At 38.8% G+C, this 23,872-nt stretch overlaps 1 protein-coding gene across 9 annotated transcripts in view; it reads left to right on the forward strand.

Annotated features, from left to right (window-relative positions):
- APC (APC regulator of WNT signaling pathway) overlaps window positions 1-23,527 on the forward strand; it is a 120,091-nt gene extending 96,564 nt beyond the window's left edge. For 3 of the 9 annotated variants that reach the window (XM_053567027.1, XM_053567026.1, XM_053567030.1), the window contains 8 exons: window positions 1,278-1,656; window positions 4,376-4,471; window positions 5,781-5,834; window positions 9,851-9,990; window positions 10,556-10,633; window positions 10,935-11,051; window positions 13,138-13,352; window positions 15,944-23,527. In XM_053567027.1, coding sequence (XP_053423002.1) covers window positions 1,278-1,656; window positions 4,376-4,471; window positions 5,781-5,834; window positions 9,851-9,990; window positions 10,556-10,633; window positions 10,935-11,051; window positions 13,138-13,352; window positions 15,944-22,517 — 7,653 coding nt within the window. In that variant the 3' untranslated portion in view covers window positions 22,518-23,527. The remainder of the gene's footprint in view (window positions 1-1,277; window positions 1,657-4,375; window positions 4,472-5,780; window positions 5,835-9,850; window positions 9,991-10,555; window positions 10,634-10,934; window positions 11,052-13,137; window positions 13,353-15,943) is intronic. The other 6 variants (XM_053567032.1, XM_053567031.1, XM_053567029.1 and 3 more) reach the window with 3 other exon arrangements.
- The last annotated feature ends 345 nt before the right edge of the window (window positions 23,528-23,872 follow it).

A 23,872-nucleotide genomic window follows, 5' to 3' on the forward strand; every position in this document is an offset into this window, starting at 1 on the left:
TCTAAAACCATCCTATCTAAAAGTCTGTGTGTGTTTACACATTTATGATTCTTTGTCACACCCTGGAGCGTTTAGCAGCATCCCTGGTCTCCCCCACTAGATGCCTGTGACCTGTCTGTCCTGCAGTGTGACAAGGAGAAGTGTCTCTGAAACATCACCAAATGTGTCCTAAGGGCGGCAAATCACCCCTTTGAGAGACTGTGATTTATGGAGATTAAATATAATTCAGGGGTCCTCAAACTTTTTAAACAGGGGGCCAGTTCACTGTTCCTCAGACTGTTGGAGGGCCGGACTATAGTTTAAAAAAAAAACTATGAACAAATTCCTATGCACACCGCTCATATCTTATTTTGAAGTAAAAAAACAAAACGGGAACAAATACAATCACACCACCTCATGTGGCCCGCGGGCTGCAGTTTGAGGACCCCTGCATAGCCTCTACTTTATATAATAGCGTCTAGCTTTGAAGTGAGGCTGATTATGGGCCAGAATAGCCGGGTACTATTTTCCTATTTCTAGTCTGCTTCTAAGTAAATCCTTAGAATTTATTGTCAGGGAGTAATTGGTGTTTCCTAGTTGCTTTAAAAAAATTGATGGGGGCGGCACCTGTGGCTCAAAGGAGTAGGGCGCCAGCCCCATATGCTGGAGGTCGTGGGTTCAAATCTAGCCCCAGCCCCAGAAACTGCAAAAAAAAAAAAAAAAAAAACTCCCAAGAGTTTCTTCAGAAATAAACATATTGTAACAAAAAAAAAAAAAAAAAGATTGACTATAAAGCCTGGTTTTGTCATTCCCTATATGTACAATTATATAATTTTAACAATATTATAATCTGATGAGAATTAGTGACTGCTGAAAGTTAGTACTTAACAGATTATAATTGTTGTAAAAATGTTTTCTGTTTATTTGATAATAGTGAATTAAAAGAAGTAAAATTATGAACTGTATAAAGAATTCAGATAAACCACATTCTGGGAGTGGGGAGTGACCAGTTGATTTTTACTCATTATGATCAGTGGATTACTGCCAACTGATTGAGACAAATAGTAATTTAAGTAAGCAAAAACCTACTTTCAGTACCAAATATTGCCACTCACACTGTGATGATTATATGGATTTTGAAATAACATTCATTACTTCATCCTGGAAAGGTTTTTTTAATTTGTTTTTTGGTTTTTATAAATAATGAGTTATAATAAATATCCCATTCATCACTTCATTGGTTTTGATTTTTGGATATTAAAGTCATAATTTTGTTTCTAAACTCATTTGGCCCACAGGTGGAAATGGTGTATTCATTGTTGTCAATGCTTGGTACTCATGATAAGGATGATATGTCGCGAACTTTGCTAGCTATGTCTAGCTCCCAAGACAGCTGTATATCCATGCGACAGTCTGGATGTCTTCCTCTCCTCATCCAGCTTTTACATGGCAATGACAAAGACTCTGTATTGTTGGGAAATTCCCGGGGCAGTAAAGAGGCTCGGGCCAGGGCCAGTGCAGCACTCCACAACATCATTCACTCACAGCCTGATGACAAGAGAGGCAGGCGTGAAATCCGAGTCCTTCATCTTTTGGAACAGATACGAGCTTACTGTGAAACCTGTTGGGAGTGGCAGGAAGCCCATGAACAAGGCATGGACCAGGACAAAAATCCAAGTATGTTCTCTATAGTGTACATCATAGTGCATGTTTCAAAGCAAATGTAAGAGTTTTAGAATAGAAAACTTTCCTAATTAATATGTCGTCTTTATAAATAAGAAGGGGAAATTCATATTAGCCATTTATGCTGCTGTCATAAAAAGCTTAAGTCTACATTTCCCTAGAAAAACATAGCAAAGGAAAATCTGTTATGTACTACTATACAACCAAGAAAGAACAGTTTATGAAGAGATTTATAGTCACAGGACAGTAGAGCAAGAAAGAATTTGAGCAATTATGTTGCCCATCTCTTTCATTTGATAGATGAAGCTCAGGAAAATGACTTTACATAAGTTCCTTCAGCTATTAGGGACCAAGCTATAATCTGTTACATTTACATATCAGTCTGTTTAGTGGGACACAGAGCTGTGTTAAATCTGTTATTTGATCTTTACACCACTTTGTGAAGTAGAAAGGGAAGGTATTATCATCTCCATTTTACAGATGAAGAAACTGAGGTTCAGAGTGGCTAAAAGACTTGCCTGTGGCCTCACAGCCGGTAAGTGATAGAGCCAGGAACAGAAGCTGGATCTTTGGACTCTCAGTTTAGTGCTCTTCCTATTGCACCATCCAGCTCTGGGTGTTAGGCTTCAGTTGCTAGGGGTGATAAGCCATCCCACTCCTTGTTTAGGAAGGGACCCTGGGCCACCAGCCCCTCTCCCTTGACCAGAATGAACTTTCTCTCTCTCTCTCTCTCTCTCTCTCTCTGTCTCACACACACCACGTACGGGTTGTAACATGTTGATTTGGGGTGTAGAAGAGGTGATGATAAGAACATGACTTACGAAGCTATGGCAGATTTTTTTAAGCTTAGGTATAAAGGTGAATTTATTTAAAATCTAAGAAATTTCAAAAAGAGGAGAAAAGTAGGGATCTCCCTTTATATCTATTTGTCCAAGGGATGAAGAGAACTAATAAGATTTAACTAGGGTAATGTTGCCCTTCTAGATTGTTCTCTTTGGCTGTTCACAGTTATGTAATCATCTACATTTTGTACTCTTGAAATCTGTTCTCAAAAAGATAAATAGGGGGCGGCGCCTGTGGCTCAGTGAGTAGGGCGCTGGCCCCATATGCCGAGGGTGGCGGGTTCAAACCCAGCCCCGGCCAAACTGCAACAAAAAAATAGCCGGGCGTTGTGGCGGGCGCCTGTAGTCCCAGCTACTCGGGAGGCTGAGGCAGGAGAATCGCCTAAGCCCAGGAGTTGGAGGTTGCTGTGAGCTGTGTGACGCCACGGCACTCTACTGAGGGTGATAAAGTGAGACTCTGTCTCTACAAAAAAAAAAAAAAGATAAATAGGATAAATTAATTTTTCTTCTGAGAAATACTTTTTAAAAATTACTTTATACCAAATAATGAGTTTTGAAACCTTATATATAATATTAAACGTGGGAGTACATTTTACATTTTCTTAGACACCTTTTTGTTTAAACTTTTATTACCTAGTCTGTCTGTATAGTAAACTTTTTCTACTAGGCATCACATTTGTACACAGCCATGTGCTTTTAACCCAAATTTATAACACTAGTTAAATAGAAATTATAAGCCAGGCATGGTGGCTCACGCCTGTAATCCCAATACTTGGGAGACCAAGGCAGGTGGATTGCCTGAGCTCACAGGTTCCAGACCAGCTTGAGCCAGAGCAAGACCCCATCTCTAAAAAACATCTGGGCACCTATAGTCCCAGCTACTTGGGCAGTTGAGGCAAGAGAATCAGTTGAGCCCAAGAGTTTGAGGTTACTGTAAACTATGATGCCACGGCACTCTACTGAGGGTGACAAAGTGAGACTCTGTCTCAAAGAAAAAAAAAGATAAACAAGTTTTATACCTAAATGTTTTTTTACTCTTTTATAGAACCAATATAATTTTGAATTATTAGTTATTTGTTCAATAGCATAAACCCATAAGAGACTTATTCTAACAGATTTAGTCAAGGGCAGATGAGTGGTAACATTTTTATGGAACCAAGAAAAGCCCTTTACTTATTTTGTTTGTTCCATATTTATATTGTTTATCCATTCTGCAAATATCTGTTGATCCATTAGATTTCCATATATTAAGGGTATATTAGTAATCTCCACTTTTTTTTTTGTAGAGACAGAGTCTCACTGTACCGCCCTCGGTAGAGTGCCGTGGCGTCACACGGCTCACAGCAACCTCTAACTCTTGGGCTTACACGATTCTCTTGCCTCAGCCTCCCAAGCAGCTGGGACTACAGGCGCCCGCCACAACGCCCGGCTATTTTTTTGTTGCAGTTTGGCCGGGGCTGGGTTTGAACCCGCCACCCTTGGTATATGGGGCTGGCGCCCTACTCACTGAGCCACAGGTGCCGCCCTCCACTTTTTTTTTTTTTTTTTTTTTGAGACAGAATCTCATTATGTTACCCTGGGTAGAGTGCCGTGGCATCACAGCAACTCTTGGGCTTAAGAGATTCTCTTGCTTCAGTCTCCCAAATAACTGGGACTACAGGTGCCCCCCACAACGCCCGTCTATTTTTTGTTGCAGTTGTCATTGTTGTTTAGCTGGTCCGGGCCGGTTTCAAACCTGTCAGCCTCAGTGTATGTGGCTGGCACCATAACCACAGTGCTGCAGGTGATACAGCCAAGCTAATCCCAACATGTTTTTAAAGTACTGTATGATAACAAAGCATTATATTAACATTGATTTTATTATTTTTTAGTGCCAGCTCCTGTTGAGCATCAGATTTGTCCTGCTGTATGTGTTCTGATGAAACTTTCATTTGATGAAGAACATAGGCATGCAATGAATGAGCTTGGTAAGACAAAAACATTTCTTAATGCAACAAATACTAGTGGATTTTTTAATCGTGGTAAAAATTCAGTATAATGATTTTTTAATCATGGATGAATTGGGATATAAGGTCACCAACTTCTGTTATTGGTTGCTTCCTTTTTGTAACAAAAAACAGTACTCTTGTTTCTAGGAGAGAAAGGTCCTAAATCACAGAAACTGTTACACTGTTGTAAACTAACATGAATTTTCAAAATCTTAGCCAAAAATTGAAAAATGACTGAATGGACCCCTCCTTGTCCCTGTTGCCAAGGCACACCCTGAATGCCAGCTGATGGGAGGGTGAGGTAATTTGGGTTATTTTGAAATTGTGGAGCTACTTTATTGTTCTTGAACTCTCAGTCACTTTTGATGAGCAGTAGGTGAAATTATTATTAAGATTTTCACTTATCTTCATTGTTAGCAGTATTTGACTGGATTTTCATTATAAGCAGCATGGTATCTTTGAAACTGGTCAATATAGGAAAGCATTATGCTCTAATTTAAGTCAGAAACATTCTGTTTATTTTGGAATGATTACTCCTTTAGATACGTGTTATCACACACTCTAAACCTTACATAACCTGCATATTTACACCCCATTTTTCATGTAATGGTTTTTCTTTGATTTCTAGGTTTATTTTGCACATGTGATATTTATAAATTGCATCATGCTGAGCCATCTCATGTCAGCTGGATTTCTCTAGTTGTACCACAATTAAGAACCATACTCTCAGTTTCCATCTTAGAGTAGCTGTGCCCTTGCTTTTGTGCTGTTTTGTTACATTATATTCCAACCCCCATTTTGTATTCCCACCACTCTCATCATTGTCATTCATCATTTATCTTGAAAATGATAAAGTCATGAGACTCTTAAACACAGAGAACTTGCATAGCCAAAAAAGGAGTGTTGTCTCCTTCAGAGTCATCACTTCAAGAGGTCTGTACTTTTGAGATTCAGGCCTGCCCCTGGCTGTGCTTTTCTTCCCGCAGGCCTAGCAATTGGCCCACCTGATCTTCTGCCCTTGGCCTCCCGTGGAATCTCAGTTAATCTTAGGATTTTTCCCTCCTCAGTACAATCTCAGCACTTATGAAAATGTTAAAGTTTTTTTTTTATGCTAATAATGATGGGAAGGGGGTTAAGAAAAATTAATGAGTCTTATTTTAAGATACTGTCAAGGTTTTTCTACTTATGTTTCTGTGTTCCAATGGCCTGTAGAGTAGGACTGACACATTAATCATCTGCACTGTAAAATAAAACCTAGACTCAGTATTTGTTCCTCTTCCTTCTTCAGGTAGGAAGGCTACCCGGGGCATTTCATCACAGGAGCTAGGGCAGGGGCTTTCAGGTGAGGAGCAGGACGGGGCCTTTGGGGGTGTGACTGCTGGGGATGTAGCCACAGGGGACTACCTTCTTCTCACTCCTAGCCTCCAGATTTGCTCTGGGGCAAAAGGAGGAGTAAGGTTTATGCAGGGAGTTAAAATAAATCAACACAAAGTATTGGCCGTGTGCAATAAGGAGGAAAGAAATCCCAAGTAGGTAAAGGGAAATTCTTTAGCCCAGTCAGCTGGGACCATCATTTGTACATATACAAAGATTCTTCAGCTGTCAGGGTCATGTAAATTTGTACTTATTATTACTATTGGAAGTTTTAGATTGTAATATCCATGATGTATGTTGATTAATTCCCAAATCTGTCCCAGAAACTGTCCTAAGCACTGGATTTTTATGGTCGAGACATGGTCCTGGCTTTCAAGGACCATGGTCTTATGGTCTATGCGTGTTAGTGTTTCACAAACTTTCTAGACCGTAACAGTCACCGGAGGCACTTGTCAAACCATATAGATTATCTGGCTCTGTAGCAGCAGAATCTCCAGGGGGAAAGTGTAGAAATCATATTTAATAAGTGGCCCAGGTGATTCTTAATGTTTAGTAAACTTTGTGAAATGCCAATTTATAGAGTATTATTTTGGGCCTCTACTATTTATTTTAGAATGAGGGATATTGTGCTAATAGCGATTATCTAAAATAAATAAAACAAAAAGAATACACTTTGTAAAGTTAAATGCCTTTTCTCTTTTTTTGAATAAGAATTTAAATTAAGGATTTTGTTGAATGTCACCTGAGGCATCTGGTCCTCTGCCATCTATGAGATGCCACATTGGGTAATAGTCTGGTCCCCCCAGATCACTATTCTCTAACATAGGCATTAAGAACAATGGAGAAGGACATTCATCATCTTTGCATTACCTTGAAACATCCTAATTTTTCTTAGAGCAACTGATTTTTTAATTCTATCATTGATAAATTATATTATATTTTAGTGAATCCATTTATAGTTTTAACCTATAAATAATATTCTTGCCTCAAAATTCACTGAAATCTTTTTTCTTTTTATTTGCCCCAAATCATAAAGAGTTTCTTCTTTGATATTCCAGATTTTTTTGGACTTTTTGTTTTATTAGCCATGTTCTTCATGGTTTCACTGACAGCTATCACATCCTTCTTTAATCTTTGTTTTCAGAATCAGGTCATAAAATTTTTAGTTTTTCCAAATTAGAGTATTCAGCTCTTTGATTAGTTAGTGCCTTTTTGGGACCTTCTTTAGATGCATTTTATCTTTCTTAAAATATCTCAGATGTTTCCACATCAGGCAGGATTTTATGCAGACACAAAGCATAGTTTGTGTTGATTATTGATACTTTGCTTTAAAATACCTAACATCTTGGGGATCTCATACCAGTCCACAGTCTTCAAGTCTGCTGTGACTTCCATGTCAATTTCCAGGGTCAAAATTCTCAGTTCCTTTCCTAAGAAATTTAAGTGGTAGAATTCCTTAAACCTCTGCTTCAGACTCTTCCTCTCTCCCTTCCCTTCAGTTACAGTTTTTTCAAATTTACACCTCAAACCAGGCTCTATCCTGAGTTTTATAGACTTTATTGAACTGCTTATCTGACATCTTTTCTTAGATGGTATTTCAGACAATTCTATTCAGCTATGACAAATGAAATTTCTTACCTCTCCCATCCCGAATCTCTATCTTTTCTTTTCTTTTTTTATTTCTTGTAGAGACAGGATCTTGGTGTTGCCCAGGCTGGTCTTGAAGTCTTGGCATCAAGCAGTCCTCCAGCCTTGGCTACCTAAAGTGCTAGGATTACAGGTATGAGCCAGCCTCAAATCTGTCTTTGGTAGGGTTTTTTACTTAGCAGTTGGCATCCTAATCACTCCAGTTGCTCAAGCCAAAATCTTGGATATCATTCTTGATTTCTTCCTTATCCCCTACCCCCAGTAAGTATGTGCTTTAATTCTGCTTCTGTAAGTGTATCTCAAGGCACTGCTCTTTTCATCTCCAGTCCAAGCCACCATTGTCTCTCCTCCTCTGCCTTACTTTGTCTTGTTTCTCTTCCCCACTTCCAAAAATAATCTATTCTGCACATTGCAACCATCATAGTCTGTTTACAGCACACTGCTAGTTATTCCTTCCTCTGCCTAAAATCTTTAATGTGCACATGAAGTCTTAGGTGATCTGACATCTCCCCATTTTTGTAGCCTCATCTGTGGCCCTCTTCTTGCTGTGTCTTTCAGGGTGAGGGGCCCTTGCACATGCTGCTTGCTTTGCCTCAAATACTTCTCTCTTATTCCTGCCTCATCCATGTTAGATATATGTTTATCCTTTACGTTTCAATTTAAACATTATTTCCCCAGCCTTTCTCTTGGAGACCTCACTCACACTCCAGGTCTAGGTTAAGTCCACCTGTGCTCTTACTCTGGGCTTCTGTATGATCCATCATACTCAAATATTGTTCAGTGTTTATCTTTGCTCTAATTTGTAAGCTTCGTAAAGACAGTAACCTTTTTTTCACTGACTGTATTTTTCTGCCAGTATAGGTGAATAGAGAAAAATCTTTCTAAATATGGTTTAGATTTTCTTTAACCAAATTAATTTTCACTTATCTCCATTCAAACTTGCCTGTCATTTCTGCTAGTCATAAAGATTTATAGGAATCTTTCTATGGTTAAATCCCTTGGCCTGGAATTCTTGACCCAAGATAGAACTTTATTCTGTAGACTTGCAGATTCTTCCATATATTGATTCTTCTAGATTATTTATAAAAATATTAATGTACTGGCTGTCTTTCAGATTAATGATTTGACTATCAGAGTTATAGTGTTCAAGAATTGCCTATTTATAGTCATCTTTTTTTCTATCTAAGCCTATGACAAAACAGTATCTCAGGTCCCATGATGATTAATATTGATGATGATTAATATTTTGAATAGGCTCCATATGCATTGTAACTTTTTTTTTTTTTTGCTTACTGTTTTGCTTCACCTTTTTTTAACCCCTTCCTTTATGTCTTTCCCTTTCGTTTCCCTTTGTTTTCCTCCTTACCTTCCTGGTGTTGACCACCGTGGGCATTATTGAGCATACCCAGTGATGAGAATCAGGGGTATAGAAAATATTAAATTTCGTATAGTTGCTTTTTGATACTATCAAAGAAAAATAAGAAAAAAAATTTTTAAACACAAGTAGCTTTATAGAATTCAATAATAAATTGAACAGGGCCGGGCATGGTGGCTCACGCCTGTAGTCCCAGCACTGTGGGAGGCCGAGGCGGGTGAATTGCCTGAGCTCAGAGGTTCGAGACCAGTATGAACAGCAGTGAGCCAGAGTAAGACCCCGTCTCTCCTAACAACATCAACAACAGCCAGACGTTGTGGTTGGCATCTGTAATCCCAGCTACTGGGTAGGCAATGGGAAAGAGCACACGCCAGAGGAAGAAGAAAATGAACAAAAAAGAAAGAGCACTTCAAACGAAGAATGAACAAGCAAGCTGAAATGAAAAATAAAAATAATTTAATAAATTGAACAGATAATTCTTTTTCTTAAATAAGTTTTCTTTCATGCATTTTCCTGTAAAAGCTTAATTATTTGACAGATTAAAAAGTATTAAAGTAATTAGGCCACAGTGTGTGAGAATGAAGAGTATTTATAAAGCCCTAATAATAAAAGTGAGTTACATTTTTCTGCTTATGTTCAGGAAGACCTAGTGTTACAAAATAGCTTTCTTCATTGTCAGCAAGGTATAGCATTTGTGCAGTAAACAAAAAATAATAGTCATTTCACTCAGGCAAGGGGTTAGAGGGTGGAAAAACCAGCGGAAAATGGAATCATTGCTAGTCAGTTGTACTTTATTAATACCTATATTTTATGCGTAAGTCCTTTATACCAGTTTCTGTGGCTTCTAAACCATAGTCCCTCATTCTTTGAGATTTTCTTTTCCTAATACTAAGTTACCAACTTGATATCAATCTGTTTTATTTTAGATTATTTTCTTTTTCCTCTTGCCCTTTTTAAATTAGGGGGACTACAGGCCATTGCAGAGTTATTGCAAGTGGACTGTGAAATGTATGGGCTTACTAACGACCACTACAGTATTACACTAAGACGATATGCTGGAATGGCTTTGACAAACTTGACTTTCGGAGATGTAGCCAACAAGGTATGTTTTCAGAAGATAAAGTGCTTAAGATAGTTCAGGTATGAATTAGTTTACTTTTATACAAGCTGTTTTTCCCTGATTTTCTTTTTTTTCATGCTCCTAATTAAACAGTGATTAATAAAATCCTCCACCCCCATTTAAACAACTTATTTGGTTGTCTTATGCCTTAACAAAGACAAAAACATCTACAGAGGGAACAGAGTAATGACTTTATATATTCACATTAAAAATACTATTCCTAGGAATGAGAACAAAAATCTGAAAATTTTGATGACCCAAGGCAAGTATATGCAGATATTATGATTCCATCTAAATAAGAGACCTTCCTTTAAAACCTTTTACTTATCATTTCTTATATTTGGCAAGGGAAGAACAAATAGCAAAGGATTAGAAAAGTATCTTTCATTTAGGTGATTTTTATTCCAATCTAGATCCTTTATGGGAAAAATATCAGTTGTGATTAAATTGAGACATTGAGAATTAGGCTTGAAGTTTAGTAGACAGTATTACAGCACTTCTTCAAGTTGCCTCATTGATGACCCTTGTTCCATATCTGATTTTATAGGCTACGCTGTGCTCCATGAAAGGCTGCATGAGAGCACTTGTGGCCCAACTAAAATCTGAAAGTGAAGACTTACAGCAGGTACTATTTAGAATTTCATGTTTTTCTTGTGTACTAGCGGGTTAACATCCTGATTTGGAATAAGCTGTCGCTCAATATTTAGTATCTTATGTTTAAAGTATGGTTCTAACACTAGAATAAAGAAAAATAATTATATCGTGGGGATTCCTCTTAGTACCTTAGTAACACTTAGGAATTTATTAGTAGATTTCTAGTCTTAATCATTAAAAACAAAACATAGTATATGTAACTATAGTATAGTTAGTAACTATAGTATAAATCATTTTATATACAAATTATTCTAAAATTGATTCATTTGCAGGTTATTGCAAGTGTTTTGAGGAATTTGTCTTGGCGAGCAGATGTAAATAGTAAAAAGACATTACGGGAAGTTGGAAGTGTGAAAGCATTGATGGAATGTGCTTTGGAAGTTAAAAAGGTACCCTTGAAAAACATTTAGTACTGTAATAAGAATTTCATGTTTGGCTACTTTTTTGCTGCCTTCTACCACTCATGAGATTCCCTAATTTCTGACCTGTTTATCTCACCAGTCCAAACTCCTGAAGTATTAAAGTGGAAAAGATTGTATAGAGTAACTTAGTGTACATCACGGTTTCTCAGCCTCAGCACTACAGCCATTTTGGACCCGATAAATCTTTGTTTTGAGGAGCTGACCTGAATACCTACTCCCCAGTTATGATAATCAAAAATGTCTCCACATATTGCCAAATGTCCCTGGGAGGGAGGAAGGACAGAATTACCTCCAGTTAGGAATCTCTGGTATTAATGTTACTTCTGCACTCTGCAAATTTCAGTCCCGTTAAATTTTAATGGTCAGCTTATCAGGAGATCATCAGACCCAAAAGGTGAGGAATCTCCTCCTCGTAATAATCTTTTAAGTAATACTTTGTTTACAAACAGAAGTATCTCTAGGTAGGATAACTGCTTCAGAAACTAATAAATTTAAAAAGAAAATGATAGTAAACATGAAATCTGAGAGACACCAACCAAGTCTTTTTAGCTACTCTGGACTTCCTTTTACCCAACCTCTAGTTGTTTCTTTTTGCCTCCTCTAATGTGAACTATAAAACCTACTTGAAACAAAAGGCTTGGCCCTTGATGTGCACCCCTCACAGAGAGCAACTTGTGTTTTTGTAGCTTCATCTCTCGTCTCTGGGCCAGTTGTGGATGAGCTCACTCTAAATTCTTGCTGTTTTCCTTGTTCTATAGATACTTACAATGCCCCACCTTTTACCTCAATCACAGGATAATTAAAATTGAGTTCTCAGCCTTCTTAGATTTTTATATTTTTTCTCACATCTTGAGTGTTAGAAGCATTTCCTTCCTGCCTTCTACCACTTCTTTGACAAATAGTGTCTATACCTGCTCCTAGATTGTTTCATTCATTTCATTTCTTAGTGAGAATAAAGTAGCTCGGTATTTATTGTGTTAGACCCAAAGTGTTTGCCCTGGCATTCACAGCCTGCCTTTTCCTTCTCTGCAGTTACTTTCCTGTTGTTCCCAGCATGGACTTTGATCTCCCATGCCTCTTGTTTCTGTTCATTAGTCCTTTCTTGCTGATTCCCACTTCCATTCCTTTCCTCGTTCTACTGTCCTTGCCAGCAGCAAAGATCTTACCCTCCAAAGGAGCTCCTCTCCTCTGTGAAATATTTGATTTGATGACATTCAGGCTGCAATAATCTCTCCTTTAGAGCACTTTGTTTCACACGTTTTTGTATCTTTTTTTCCTCAAAGTAAAAGGTTAGTACCTTCAAAGCAGGTATCAGTTTGCTCCATTTGCATTGTTTGGAGTGCTTCTAATAGTGATAGGTACAGGACTGATATCCAACGAATGTTCCTTGGTTGATAAGTAGTAAGAAGAAAGACTGACATCAGGATTATGGCAAGTTTGGACCAGTATCTTTAATGGTATATCAGAGTTTTTCTATGGCAATTACAGCTTGATGATTTAGTATGATTTTTGTATCTTAGGGAATTCTATTTTTTTGTAATTTGTTTTTTGAGGAATTTTGGGAAATTGTTGTTTTTCTAATACTATTTCTTCTGAGTTACATTCTCACTTTTAAATCAATCAAATAGTTACATATGTTTTTATACAAAAAATATCATATATGCTACAACTTGCTGGTCAGTACTTCTTAGATATCTTTCCATATCTATATGTTGTATATAGAGATTTTTAAATTCAGTTTCTAATTCATAATGACATTATGAAAAAGTTCTCTTTCCATAATGTACATTAGTTCTGTCTCATACTCTAAATGCAGGTACCATCTAAACACTTAATATTGTGTTCTCCCTGTTTTTATAGGGATATTATTGACTTAAATTCTGTTCGGTATTTCATTAAAGTTTGTCTAAATGGAAAGTTCTTAATAATTTGCCAGTGACAGATAGTCAGAGGAAATTTAGAAAAATATATTTTATTTGATAGAAGTAAACATATAAATTCAAGAGACAAATTCCAACTCTAATTTGATGATGCATATTCTGTTTCTAAATAGGAATCCACCCTCAAAAGTGTATTGAGTGCCTTATGGAATTTGTCAGCACATTGCACTGAGAATAAAGCTGATATATGTGCTGTAGACGGTGCACTTGCATTTTTGGTTGGCACTCTCACTTACCGGAGCCAGACAAATACTTTAGCCATTATTGAAAGTGGTGGTGGGATATTACGGAATGTGTCCAGCTTGATCGCTACAAATGAGGACCACAGGTATATACAAAGTTTTATATTACTTTTTAATGAATTAGTATAGAATCCATATCCTCAAGGAAACATAATTGTAAGCAATATTTCAAATAACTATGAAAGTTCTAAGCCAAAATATGTTTATTATGGTAAAAAGATAACTAACCCCTTGTTTAACTCATTGGTGTATTTATTGTAATAACAGTTTAGAGTATCATAAAGGAATCTAGAAATAAACAATTGATAGTTGAAAGGTACACGTATAGCCCATATATGGAATAAAAAATAAAAGCTACAAATACTAGAACAAAATCCCTTCCTTTCTATTATTATAGCATAAAAGAATATGAAAACAAAACAAAAACTGAGCATGTTGCAGAGAAGATGAAGGTTCACTTCTTTTCTAATGATGTCTTAGCATCAATAATCGTATTATTATTCAGCCAGTAGCCATTCTGTCTATCCAGTTTCCTGCAGCTGTGAAGCCCAAGAGAACAACTCAGATGCAGGGCACAAAAAGCAGTGAAATTCCTTTAGAAAACAGACATCTTTTCTTAAAGTTTTTTTGTTGCTGTTGTGTTTTTTGGTTTTTGTCTTAGTTTTTTTCCTTTTTTAAGATGGGGTGTGATTCTGTGGCCCATGCTGGAGTGTGGTGGTGTGATCATAGTTCACTTTAACTTCAAAGTCTGGCCTGAAGCAACCCTCCCACGTCAGCCACTGGAGTAGCAGAACTATAGGCACACACACCATCACCCCGTGCTAATTTTTTTTTTTTTTTTGTAGAGGCAGGGGTCTCCCTATGTTATCTAGGCTCCCAGCCTCAAAAGATCCTCCCACCTCAGCCTCCCAAAGTGCTAGGATTACAGGCATCAGCCACTGCACCTGGCCTTTTAGTTTCTGATAAACAAACTACAAAGACTTACTTCCTTTCTGCTATGCAGAGAAGACTCCTTAAACCCAATAAGTACGTAGTTGACCACTGGAGAGTTGAGCAAAGACGACCTCGTTAAAGCTTAGCATGCAGCCTTGCCAGTCAGTTTTAAAGCCCACTGAAGCTGTCATTAGACTTTAGTTTGCTAGGCGTTAAATACGTAACGTCAAGTCCCAGAGTTTACTATGCATATTCTCAGTCCTTGTCTGTATATGTTTTGAATGTGTTTAAAACCTTTAATCAACTTTATGTTTTAAAATAATAACCACATAAACAATCTGCCAGATATCACTTTTTTTTTTTTAAGAGACAAAGTCTCACTTTGTCAACCTCAGTAGAGTGCTGTGGCATCATAGCTCACAGCAACCTCCAGCTCTTAGGCTTAAGTGATTCTTTTGTCTCAGCCTCCGAAGTAGCTGGGACAGGTGCCTGCCACAGCGCCTGGCTGGTTTTTTGTTGTTGTTGTCGTTGTTGTTGTTGTTGTTGTTGTTGCAGTTTGGCTGGGGCCGGGTTTGAACCCACCACCCTCGGTAAGGGGGCTGGCGCCCTGCTCACTGAGCCACAGGCGCCACCCCCAGCGATCACTTATAAGAGTAATGCAAGTAAGCGCTTCATTTTCAGAGTCACAAAATCAAGCCAGAGATTCAGAGATTACTCTAAAAAATAAATTTGCTGGTGGCACCTGTAACTCAGTCAGCAGGGCGCCAGCCACAGACACCAAGGGTGGCAGGTTCGAACCTGGCACCAGCCAAATAGCCAGGCATTGTGGCGGGCACCTGTAGTCCCAGCTGCTTGGGAGGCTGAGGCAAGAGAATTGCTTAAGCCCAAGAGTTGGAGGTTGCTGTGAGCTGTGATACTACAGCACTCTACCAAGGGCGACATAGTGAGACTCTGTCTCAAAAAATAGATAAATAAATAAATAAATTTGCTGAGCTAGAATCTTCTATTGTCCTCCCTGACTACATAAAGATCTATCAGTCAAGTCTGTCTCTTCCAGGATGTCTCAGTATCGGCATCACAGTGGCACTCATCCACATGAAATTACCACAGTCTTTATTCAGCACAAGAGTTCATGATATATTTGTAGTTTTTAAATTAGAAAACTGTTAACATGTGAATGTATCTCTACCCCCCCCCCCCATAATTTATTTAGGCTATTGGGTCAGAATAGAAAATGTTAAATAGATTTTTTTTTTTAAAACACACACACACTTTGGGTCTGACAGATGAGTACTTTAAAACCGTAAACATTAAGCTCGGCGCCTGTAGCTCAAGTGGCTAAGGTGCCAGCCACATACACCAGAGCTGGCGGTTTCGAATCCAGCCCCGGGCCTGCCAAACAACAATGACAACTCCAACCAAAAAATAGCCGGGCATTGTGGTGGACGCCTGTAGTCCCAGCTACTTGGGAGTCTGAGGCCAGAGAATCGCTTAAGCCCAGGAGTTGGAGGTTGCTGTGAGCTGTGATGCCACAGTACTCTACACAGGGTGACAGCTTGAGGCTCTGTCTCAAAAAAAAAAACCATAAGCATTAAATGAAATAAGAAAGAACAAAAGGAGATGTGGAATGCTTAGAATTTATAGAGTAATTGGTATAATATTATGTCTGTTTTCTATCCTTTTGTTTGTTGTTATTCTACACAGATTTTGACTTTAATTTTGGGCTCTTTTGATTTTATTTCAGGCAAATTCTAAGAGATAACAACTGCCTACAAACCTTGTTACAACACTTGAAATCTCACAGTTTGACAATAGTCAGTAATGCCTGTGGAACTCTGTGGAATCTCTCAGCAAGAAATCCTAAAGACCAGGAAGCGCTATGGGACATGGGGGCAGTTAGCATGCTCAAGAACCTCATCCATTCCAAGCACAAAATGATTGCTATGGGAAGTGCTGCAGCTTTAAGGAATCTCATGGCAAATAGACCCGCAAAGTATAAGGATGCCAATATCATGTCACCTGGTTCAAGCTTGCCTTCTCTTCATGTTAGGAAACAAAAAGCCCTAGAAGCAGAATTAGATGCTCAGCATTTATCAGAAACTTTTGACAATATTGACAATTTAAGTCCCAAGGCATCTCATCGTAGTAAGCAGAGGCACAAACAAAATCTCTATGGTGACTATGTTTTTGACACCAATAGACATGATGATAATAGGTCAGACAACTTTAACGCTGGAAACATGACTGTCCTTTCACCATATTTGAATACTACAGTATTACCCAGCTCCTCTTCTTCAAGGGGAAGTTTAGATAGTTCTCGTTCTGAAAAAGATAAAAGTTTAGAGAGAGAACGAGGAATTGGCCTGGGCAACTACCATCCAGGAACAGAAAATCCAGGAACCTCTTCGAAACGAGGTTTGCAGATCTCCACAACTGCAGCCCAGATTGCCAAAGTCATGGAAGAGGTATCAGCCATTCATACCTCCCAGGAAGAGAGAAGCTCCGGGTCTACCACTGAGCTGCACTGTGTGACAGACGAGAGAAACGCACTGAGAAGAAGCTCTGCTGCCCACACACATCCAAACACATACAGTTTCACCAAGTCGGAAAATTCAAACAGGACATGTTCTATGCCTTATGCCAAACTGGAATATAAGAGATCTTCAAATGATAGTTTAAATAGTGTCAGTAGTAGTGATGGTTATGGTAAAAGAGGTCAAATGAAACCCTCAATTGAATCCTATTCTGAAGATGATGAAAGTAAGTTTTGCAGTTACGGTCAATATCCAGCTGACCTAGCCCACAAAATACATAGTGCCAATCATATGGATGATAATGACGGAGAACTAGATACACCAATAAATTATAGTCTTAAATATTCAGATGAGCAATTGAACTCTGGAAGGCAAAGTCCTTCACAGAGTGAAAGATGGGCAAGACCCAAACACATAATAGAAGATGAAATAAAACAAAGTGAGCAAAGACAATCACGGAGTCAAAGCGCGACTTACCCTGTATATACAGAGAACACTGATGATAAGCACCTCAAGTTCCAGCCACATTTTGGCCAGCAGGACTGTGTTTCCCCATATAGATCAAGAGGAGCCAGTGGTTCAGAAACAAATCGAGTGGGTTCTAATCATGGAATTAATCAAAATGTAAGCCAGTCTTTGTGTCAGGAAGATGACTATGAAGATGATAAGCCAACCAACTACAGTGAGCGTTACTCTGAGGAAGAGCAGCATGAAGAAGAAGAGAGACCAACAAATTACAGCATAAAATACAATGAAGAAAAGCATCTTGTGGATCAGCCTATTGATTATAGTTTGAAATATGCCACAGACATTTCCTCCTCACAGAAACAGTCATTTTCATTCTCAAAGAGTTCATCTGGACCAAGTGCTAAAACTGAGCACATCCCTTCAAGCAGTGAGAACACATCCACACCATCATCTAATTCCAAGAGGCAGAATCAGCTCCATCCAAGTTCAACCCAAAGCAGAAGTGCTCAGACTCAAAAAGCTACCTCTTGCAAAGTTTCTTCTATCAACCAAGAAACAATACAGACTTACTGTGTTGAAGATACTCCAATATGTTTTTCAAGATGTAGTTCACTATCTTCTTTGTCATCGGCTGATGATGAAATAGGATGTGATCAGACAACACAGGAAGCAGATTCTGCTAATACTTTGCAGATAGCAGAAATAAAAGAAAATAGTGGCCCCAGATCAGCTGAAGATCCTGTGAGTGAGGTTCCGGCAGTGTCGCAGCACATTAGAAGCAAATCCAGCAGACTCCAGGCTTCTGGTTTATCTTCTGAATCAACCAGGCAAAAAGCTGTTGAATTTTCTTCAGGGGCCAAATCACCCTCCAAAAGTGGTGCTCAGACACCCAAAAGTCCACCAGAGCACTATGTGCAGGAGACTCCACTCATGTTCAGCAGGTGCACATCTGTCAGCTCACTTGACAGCTTTGAGAGTCGCTCGATTGCCAGCTCTGTTCAGAGTGAACCATGCAGTGGAATGGTGAGTGGAATCATAAGCCCCAGTGACCTTCCAGATAGCCCTGGACAAACCATGCCACCAAGCAGAAGCAAGACCCCTCCACCCCCTCCTCAAACAGTTCAAACCAAGCGAGAGGTACCTAAAAATAAAGTGCCTACGGCTGAGAAGAGAGAGAGTGGGCCTAAGCAGGCCGCTATAAATGCTGCAGTCCAGAGGGTCCAGGTTCTTCCAGATGCTGATACTTTATTACACTTTGCCACAGAAAGTACTCCAGATGGATTTTCTTGTTCCTCTAGCCTGAGTGCCCTGAGCCTTGATGAGCCATTTATACAAAAAGATGTGGAATTAAGAATAATGCCTCCAGTTCAAGAAAATGACAATGGGAATGAAACAGAATCTGAACAACATGAAGAATCAAATGAAAACCAGGAAAAAGAGGCAGAAAAACCAATTGATTCTGAGAAAGATCTATTAGATGATTCAGATGATGATGATATTGAAATACTAGAAGAATGTATTATTTCTGCCATGCCAACAAAGTCATCACATAAAACAAAAAAAACAGGCCAGACTGCTTCAAAATTACCTCCACCTGTGGCAAGGAAACCAAGTCAACTTCCTGTGTACAAACTTCTGCCATCACAAAACAGGTTGCAGGCACAAAAGCACGTAAGTTTTACACCAGGAGATGATATGCCACGAGTGTATTGTGTAGAAGGGACACCGATAAACTTTTCCACAGCTACATCTCTAAGTGATCTAACAATAGAATCTCCTCCCAATGAGTTGGCTGCTGGAGAAGGTGTTAGAGCAGGGACACAGTCAGGAGAATTTGAAAAACGAGATACCATTCCTACAGAAGGCAGAAGTACAGATGAGGCTCAAAGAGGGAAAACCTCCTCCATAACCATACCTGAGCTGGATGACAGTAAAACAGAGGAAGGTGATATTCTTGCAGAATGCATTAATTCTGCTATGCCCAAAGGGAAGAGTCACAAGCCTTTCCGTGTGAAAAAGATAATGGACCAGGTTCAGCAAGCATCTGTGTCTTCACCTGGAACTAACAAAAATCAGTTAGATGCTAAGAAAAAGAAACCTACTTCACCAGTAAAGCCTATACCACAAAACACTGAATATAGGGCACATATAAGAAAAAATGCAGACTCAAAAAACACTTTGAGTGCTGAAAGAGCTTTCTCAGACAACAAAGAGTCAAAGAAACAGAACTTGAAAAATAATTCCAAGGACTTCAATAATAAGCTGCCAAGTAATGAAGACAGAGTCAGAGGAAGCTTTGCTTTTGATTCGCCTCATCATTACACACCCATTGAAGGCACTCCTTACTGCTTCTCACGAAATGATTCTTTGAGTTCTCTGGATTTTGATGATGATGATGTTGACCTTTCCAGGGAAAAGGCTGAATTAAGAAAAGGGAAAGAAAATAAGGACTCAGAAGCTAAAGTTACCAGTCACACAGACCTGTCCTCAAATCAACAAGCAGCTAATAAGACACAAGCTGTTACAAAACATCCACTAAATCGAGCTCAGTCTAAACCTGTACTGCAGAAACAATCCACTTTTCCTCAGTCATCCAAAGATATACCAGACAGAGGGGCAGCAACTGATGAAAAACTACAGAATTTTGCTATTGAAAACACTCCCGTTTGCTTTTCTCGGAATTCCTCTCTGAGTTCTCTTAGTGACATTGACCAAGAAAACAATAACAACAAAGAAAATGAACCTATGAAAGAGACTGAGCCCCCTGACTCACAGGGAGAATCAAATAAACCTCAGGCATCAGGTTATGCTCCTAAATCTTTTCATGTTGAAGATACCCCTGTTTGTTTCTCAAGAAACAGTTCTCTTAGTTCTCTTAGTATTGACTCTGAAGATGACCTGTTGCAGGAATGTATAAGTTCTGCAATGCCAAAAAAGAAAAAGCCTTCAAGACTCAAGGGTGATAATGAAAAACATAGTCCCAGAAATATGGGTGGCATATTAGCTGAAGATTTGACCCTTGATTTGAAAGATATACAGAGACCAGATTCAGAACATGGTTTATCCCCTGATTCAGAAAATTTTGATTGGAAAGCTATTCAGGAAGGTGCAAATTCCATAGTCAGTAGTTTACATCAAGCTGCTGCTGCTGCCTGTTTATCTAGACAAGCCTCATCTGATTCAGATTCCATCCTTTCGCTGAAATCAGGAATCTCTCTGGGATCACCATTTCATCTTACCCCTGATCAAGAGGAAAAACCCTTTACAAGTAATAAAGGCCCACGAATTCTGAAACCTGGGGAGAAAAGTACATTGGAAACTAAAAAGATAGAATCTGAAAATAAAGGAATCAAAGGAGGAAAAAAAGTTTATAAAAGTTTGATTACTGGAAAAATACGGTCCAACTCCGAAGTGGCAAGCCAAATGAAACAGCCTCTTCAAACAAACATGCCTTCCATCTCTCGAGGCAGGACAATGATTCATATTCCAGGAGTTCGAAATAGCTCCTCAAGTACAAGTCCTGTTTCTAAAAAAGGCCCACCCCTTAAGACTCCACCCTCCAAAAGCCCTAGTGAAGGTCAGACAGCCACTACGTCTCCCAGAGGAACCAAGCCATCGGTGAAATCAGAATTGAGCCCTGTTGCCAGGCAGACATCTCAAATAAGTGGGTCAAATAAAGGGCCTTCCAGATCGGGATCCAGAGATTCCACCCCTTCAAGACCTGCCCAGCAGCCATTAAGTAGACCAATGCAATCTCCAGGGAGAAACTCAATTTCCCCTGGTAGAAATGGAATAAGTCCTCCCAACAAATTATCTCAACTGCCAAGGACATCATCTCCTAGTACCGCTTCAACTAAATCCTCAGGTTCTGGGAAAATGTCATATACATCTCCAGGCAGACAGATGAGCCAGCAGAACCTTACCAAACAAACAGGTTTACCCAAGAATGGCAGTAGTATCCCAAGAAGTGAGTCTGCTTCCAAAGGACTAAATCAGATGAATAATGGCAATGGATCCAATAAGAAAGTAGAACTTTCTAGAATGTCTTCCACTAAATCAAGTGGAAGTGAATCTGATAGGTCAGAAAGACCCGTATTAGTACGCCAGTCAACTTTCATCAAAGAAGCTCCAAGCCCAACCTTAAGGAGAAAATTGGAGGAATCTGCTTCATTTGAATCTCTCTCTCCATCTTCTCGACCAGATTCCCCCACCAGGTCCCAGGCACAAACTCCAGTTTTAAGTCCTTCCCTTCCTGATATGTCTTTAGCCACACATTCATCTGTTCAAGCTGGTGGGTGGCGAAAACTTCCACCTAATCTCAGCCCCACTGTAGAATATAATGATGGAAGACCAGCAAAACGTCATGATATAGCTAGATCCCATTCTGAAAGCCCGTCCAGACTTCCAATCAACAGGGCAGGAACTTGGAAACGTGAACACAGCAAACACTCATCATCTCTTCCTCGAGTAAGCACTTGGAGAAGAACTGGAAGTTCATCTTCAATTCTTTCTGCTTCCTCAGAATCCAGTGAAAAAGCAAAAAGTGAAGATGAAAAACATGTGCACTCTATTTCAGGAACCAAACAAAGTAAAGAAAACCAAGTATCCACAAAAGGAACATGGAGAAAAATAAAAGAAAGTGAAATTTCTCCCACAAGTAGTACTTCTCAGACTACTTCCTCAGGTGCTACAAATGGTGCTGAATCAAAGACTCTAATTTATCAAATGGCACCTGCTGTTTCTAAAACAGAGGATGTTTGGGTTAGAATTGAAGACTGTCCCATTAACAACCCTAGATCTGGAAGATCTCCTACAGGGAATACTCCCCCAGTGATTGACAGTGTTTCAGAAAAAGGAAATCCAAATGTTAAAGATTCAAAAGATAATCAGGGAAAACAAAACGTGGGTAATGGCACTACTTCTGTGCGCACCGTGGGTTTGGAAAATCGTCTGAACTCCTTTATTCAGGTGGATGCCCCAGACCAAAAAGGAACTGAGACAAAAGCAGGACAAAGTAATCCGGGCCCTGCATCAGAGACTAACGAAAGTTCTATAGCAGAGCGTACCCCTTTCAGTTCTAGCAGCTCAAGCAAACACAGTTCACCTAGTGGGACTGTTGCTGCCAGAGTGACTCCTTTTAATTACAACCCAAGCCCTAGGAAAAGCAGCGCAGACAGCACTTCAGCCCGGCCATCGCAGATCCCAACACCAGTGAATAACACAAAGAAGCGAGACTCAAAAACTGACAGCACAGAATCCAGCGGGACTCAAAGCCCTAAGCGCCATTCTGGGTCTTACCTTGTGACATCTGTTTGAAAGAGCAGGAACAATGAAACTAAGAAAATTGTTTGTTCATTACAACTGCTATATAGAAATTTTGTTTCAAATGAAACTTTAAAAGACTGAAAAGTTTGTAAATAGGTTTGATTCTTGTGAGAGGGTTTTTGTTCTGAAGCCATATTTGATAGTATACCTTGTCTTCACTGGTCATATTTTGGGAGGCGCCTTCGATAGTTAGGAAGAGAAATCGTAAAGCCAAGTATATTTGTACAGTATACCTATATTTAAGTAGCATCCCATCCCAACATCCTTTAATTATTGCTTGTCTTAAAATAATGAACACTACAGATAGAAAATATGATATATTGCTGTTATCAATCATTTCTAGATTATTAAGTAACTAAACTTACATCAGGGAAAAATTGGTATTTATGCAAAAAAAAATTTTAGTCTTTGTGAGTCATCTAACATCATAATTAATCATGTGGCTGTGAAATTCACAGTAATATGGTTCCCAATGAACAAGTTTACCCAGCCTGCTTCGCTTTACTGCATGAATGAAACTGATGGTTCCATTTCAGAAGTAATGATTAACAGTTCTGTGGTCACATGATGTGCATAGAGATAGCTACAGTGTAACAATTTACACTATTTTGTGCTCAAAACAAAAAAAATCTGTGTAACTGTAAAACATTGAATGAAACTTATTTTACCTGAACTAGATTTTATCTGAAAGTAGGTAGAATTTTTGCTATGCTGTAACTTGTTGTATATTCTGGTATTTGAGGTGAGATGGCTGCTCTTTTATTAATGAGACATAAATCATGTCTCAACAGAAACCTAATGAACATTTCAGAATAAATTATTGCTGTATGTAAACTATTACTGAAATTGGTATTTGTTTGAGGGTCTTGTTTCACATTTGTACTAATTGTCAAAAGGGCCTCTTAGAAGCTTATATAATTTTTTTCTTCAGATTCTATGCATTAAGAGTTAAATTTCTCTTACTGTAATAAAAACAATTGAAGAAGACTATTGCCACTTAAGCATTCCATGCATTGGCACTTAACCATTCCTGACATTTTCTTTATGTGATTAGCAATTCCTGATGTTTAATAGTTCTCCACTAAACATTTTTTTCTTACTCCGCTCAGTTAAAATAAATTCATGTAATCATAAACTGCCTAGTACAGGACTAAGCATTGAGCATAATAGGCCCAGATAGGTTATTTCCTTTTTCTCAATAAAATTCTATACTTGAAAAACTAATTGATGATATTCTTAGGCAGAAGCTGTCCCCTCTAAGCTTCACAACGGCACTGTCTTGCCCCTTCATCTTCTCCTTGTTGCTACTGGGTCTGACATGGACACTTGTTATCGCTGTATATGTT

This window comes from Nycticebus coucang, chromosome 17 (assembly GCF_027406575.1).
Source record: "Nycticebus coucang isolate mNycCou1 chromosome 17, mNycCou1.pri, whole genome shotgun sequence".
Classification (NCBI taxonomy): domain Eukaryota; kingdom Metazoa; phylum Chordata; class Mammalia; order Primates; family Lorisidae; genus Nycticebus; species Nycticebus coucang.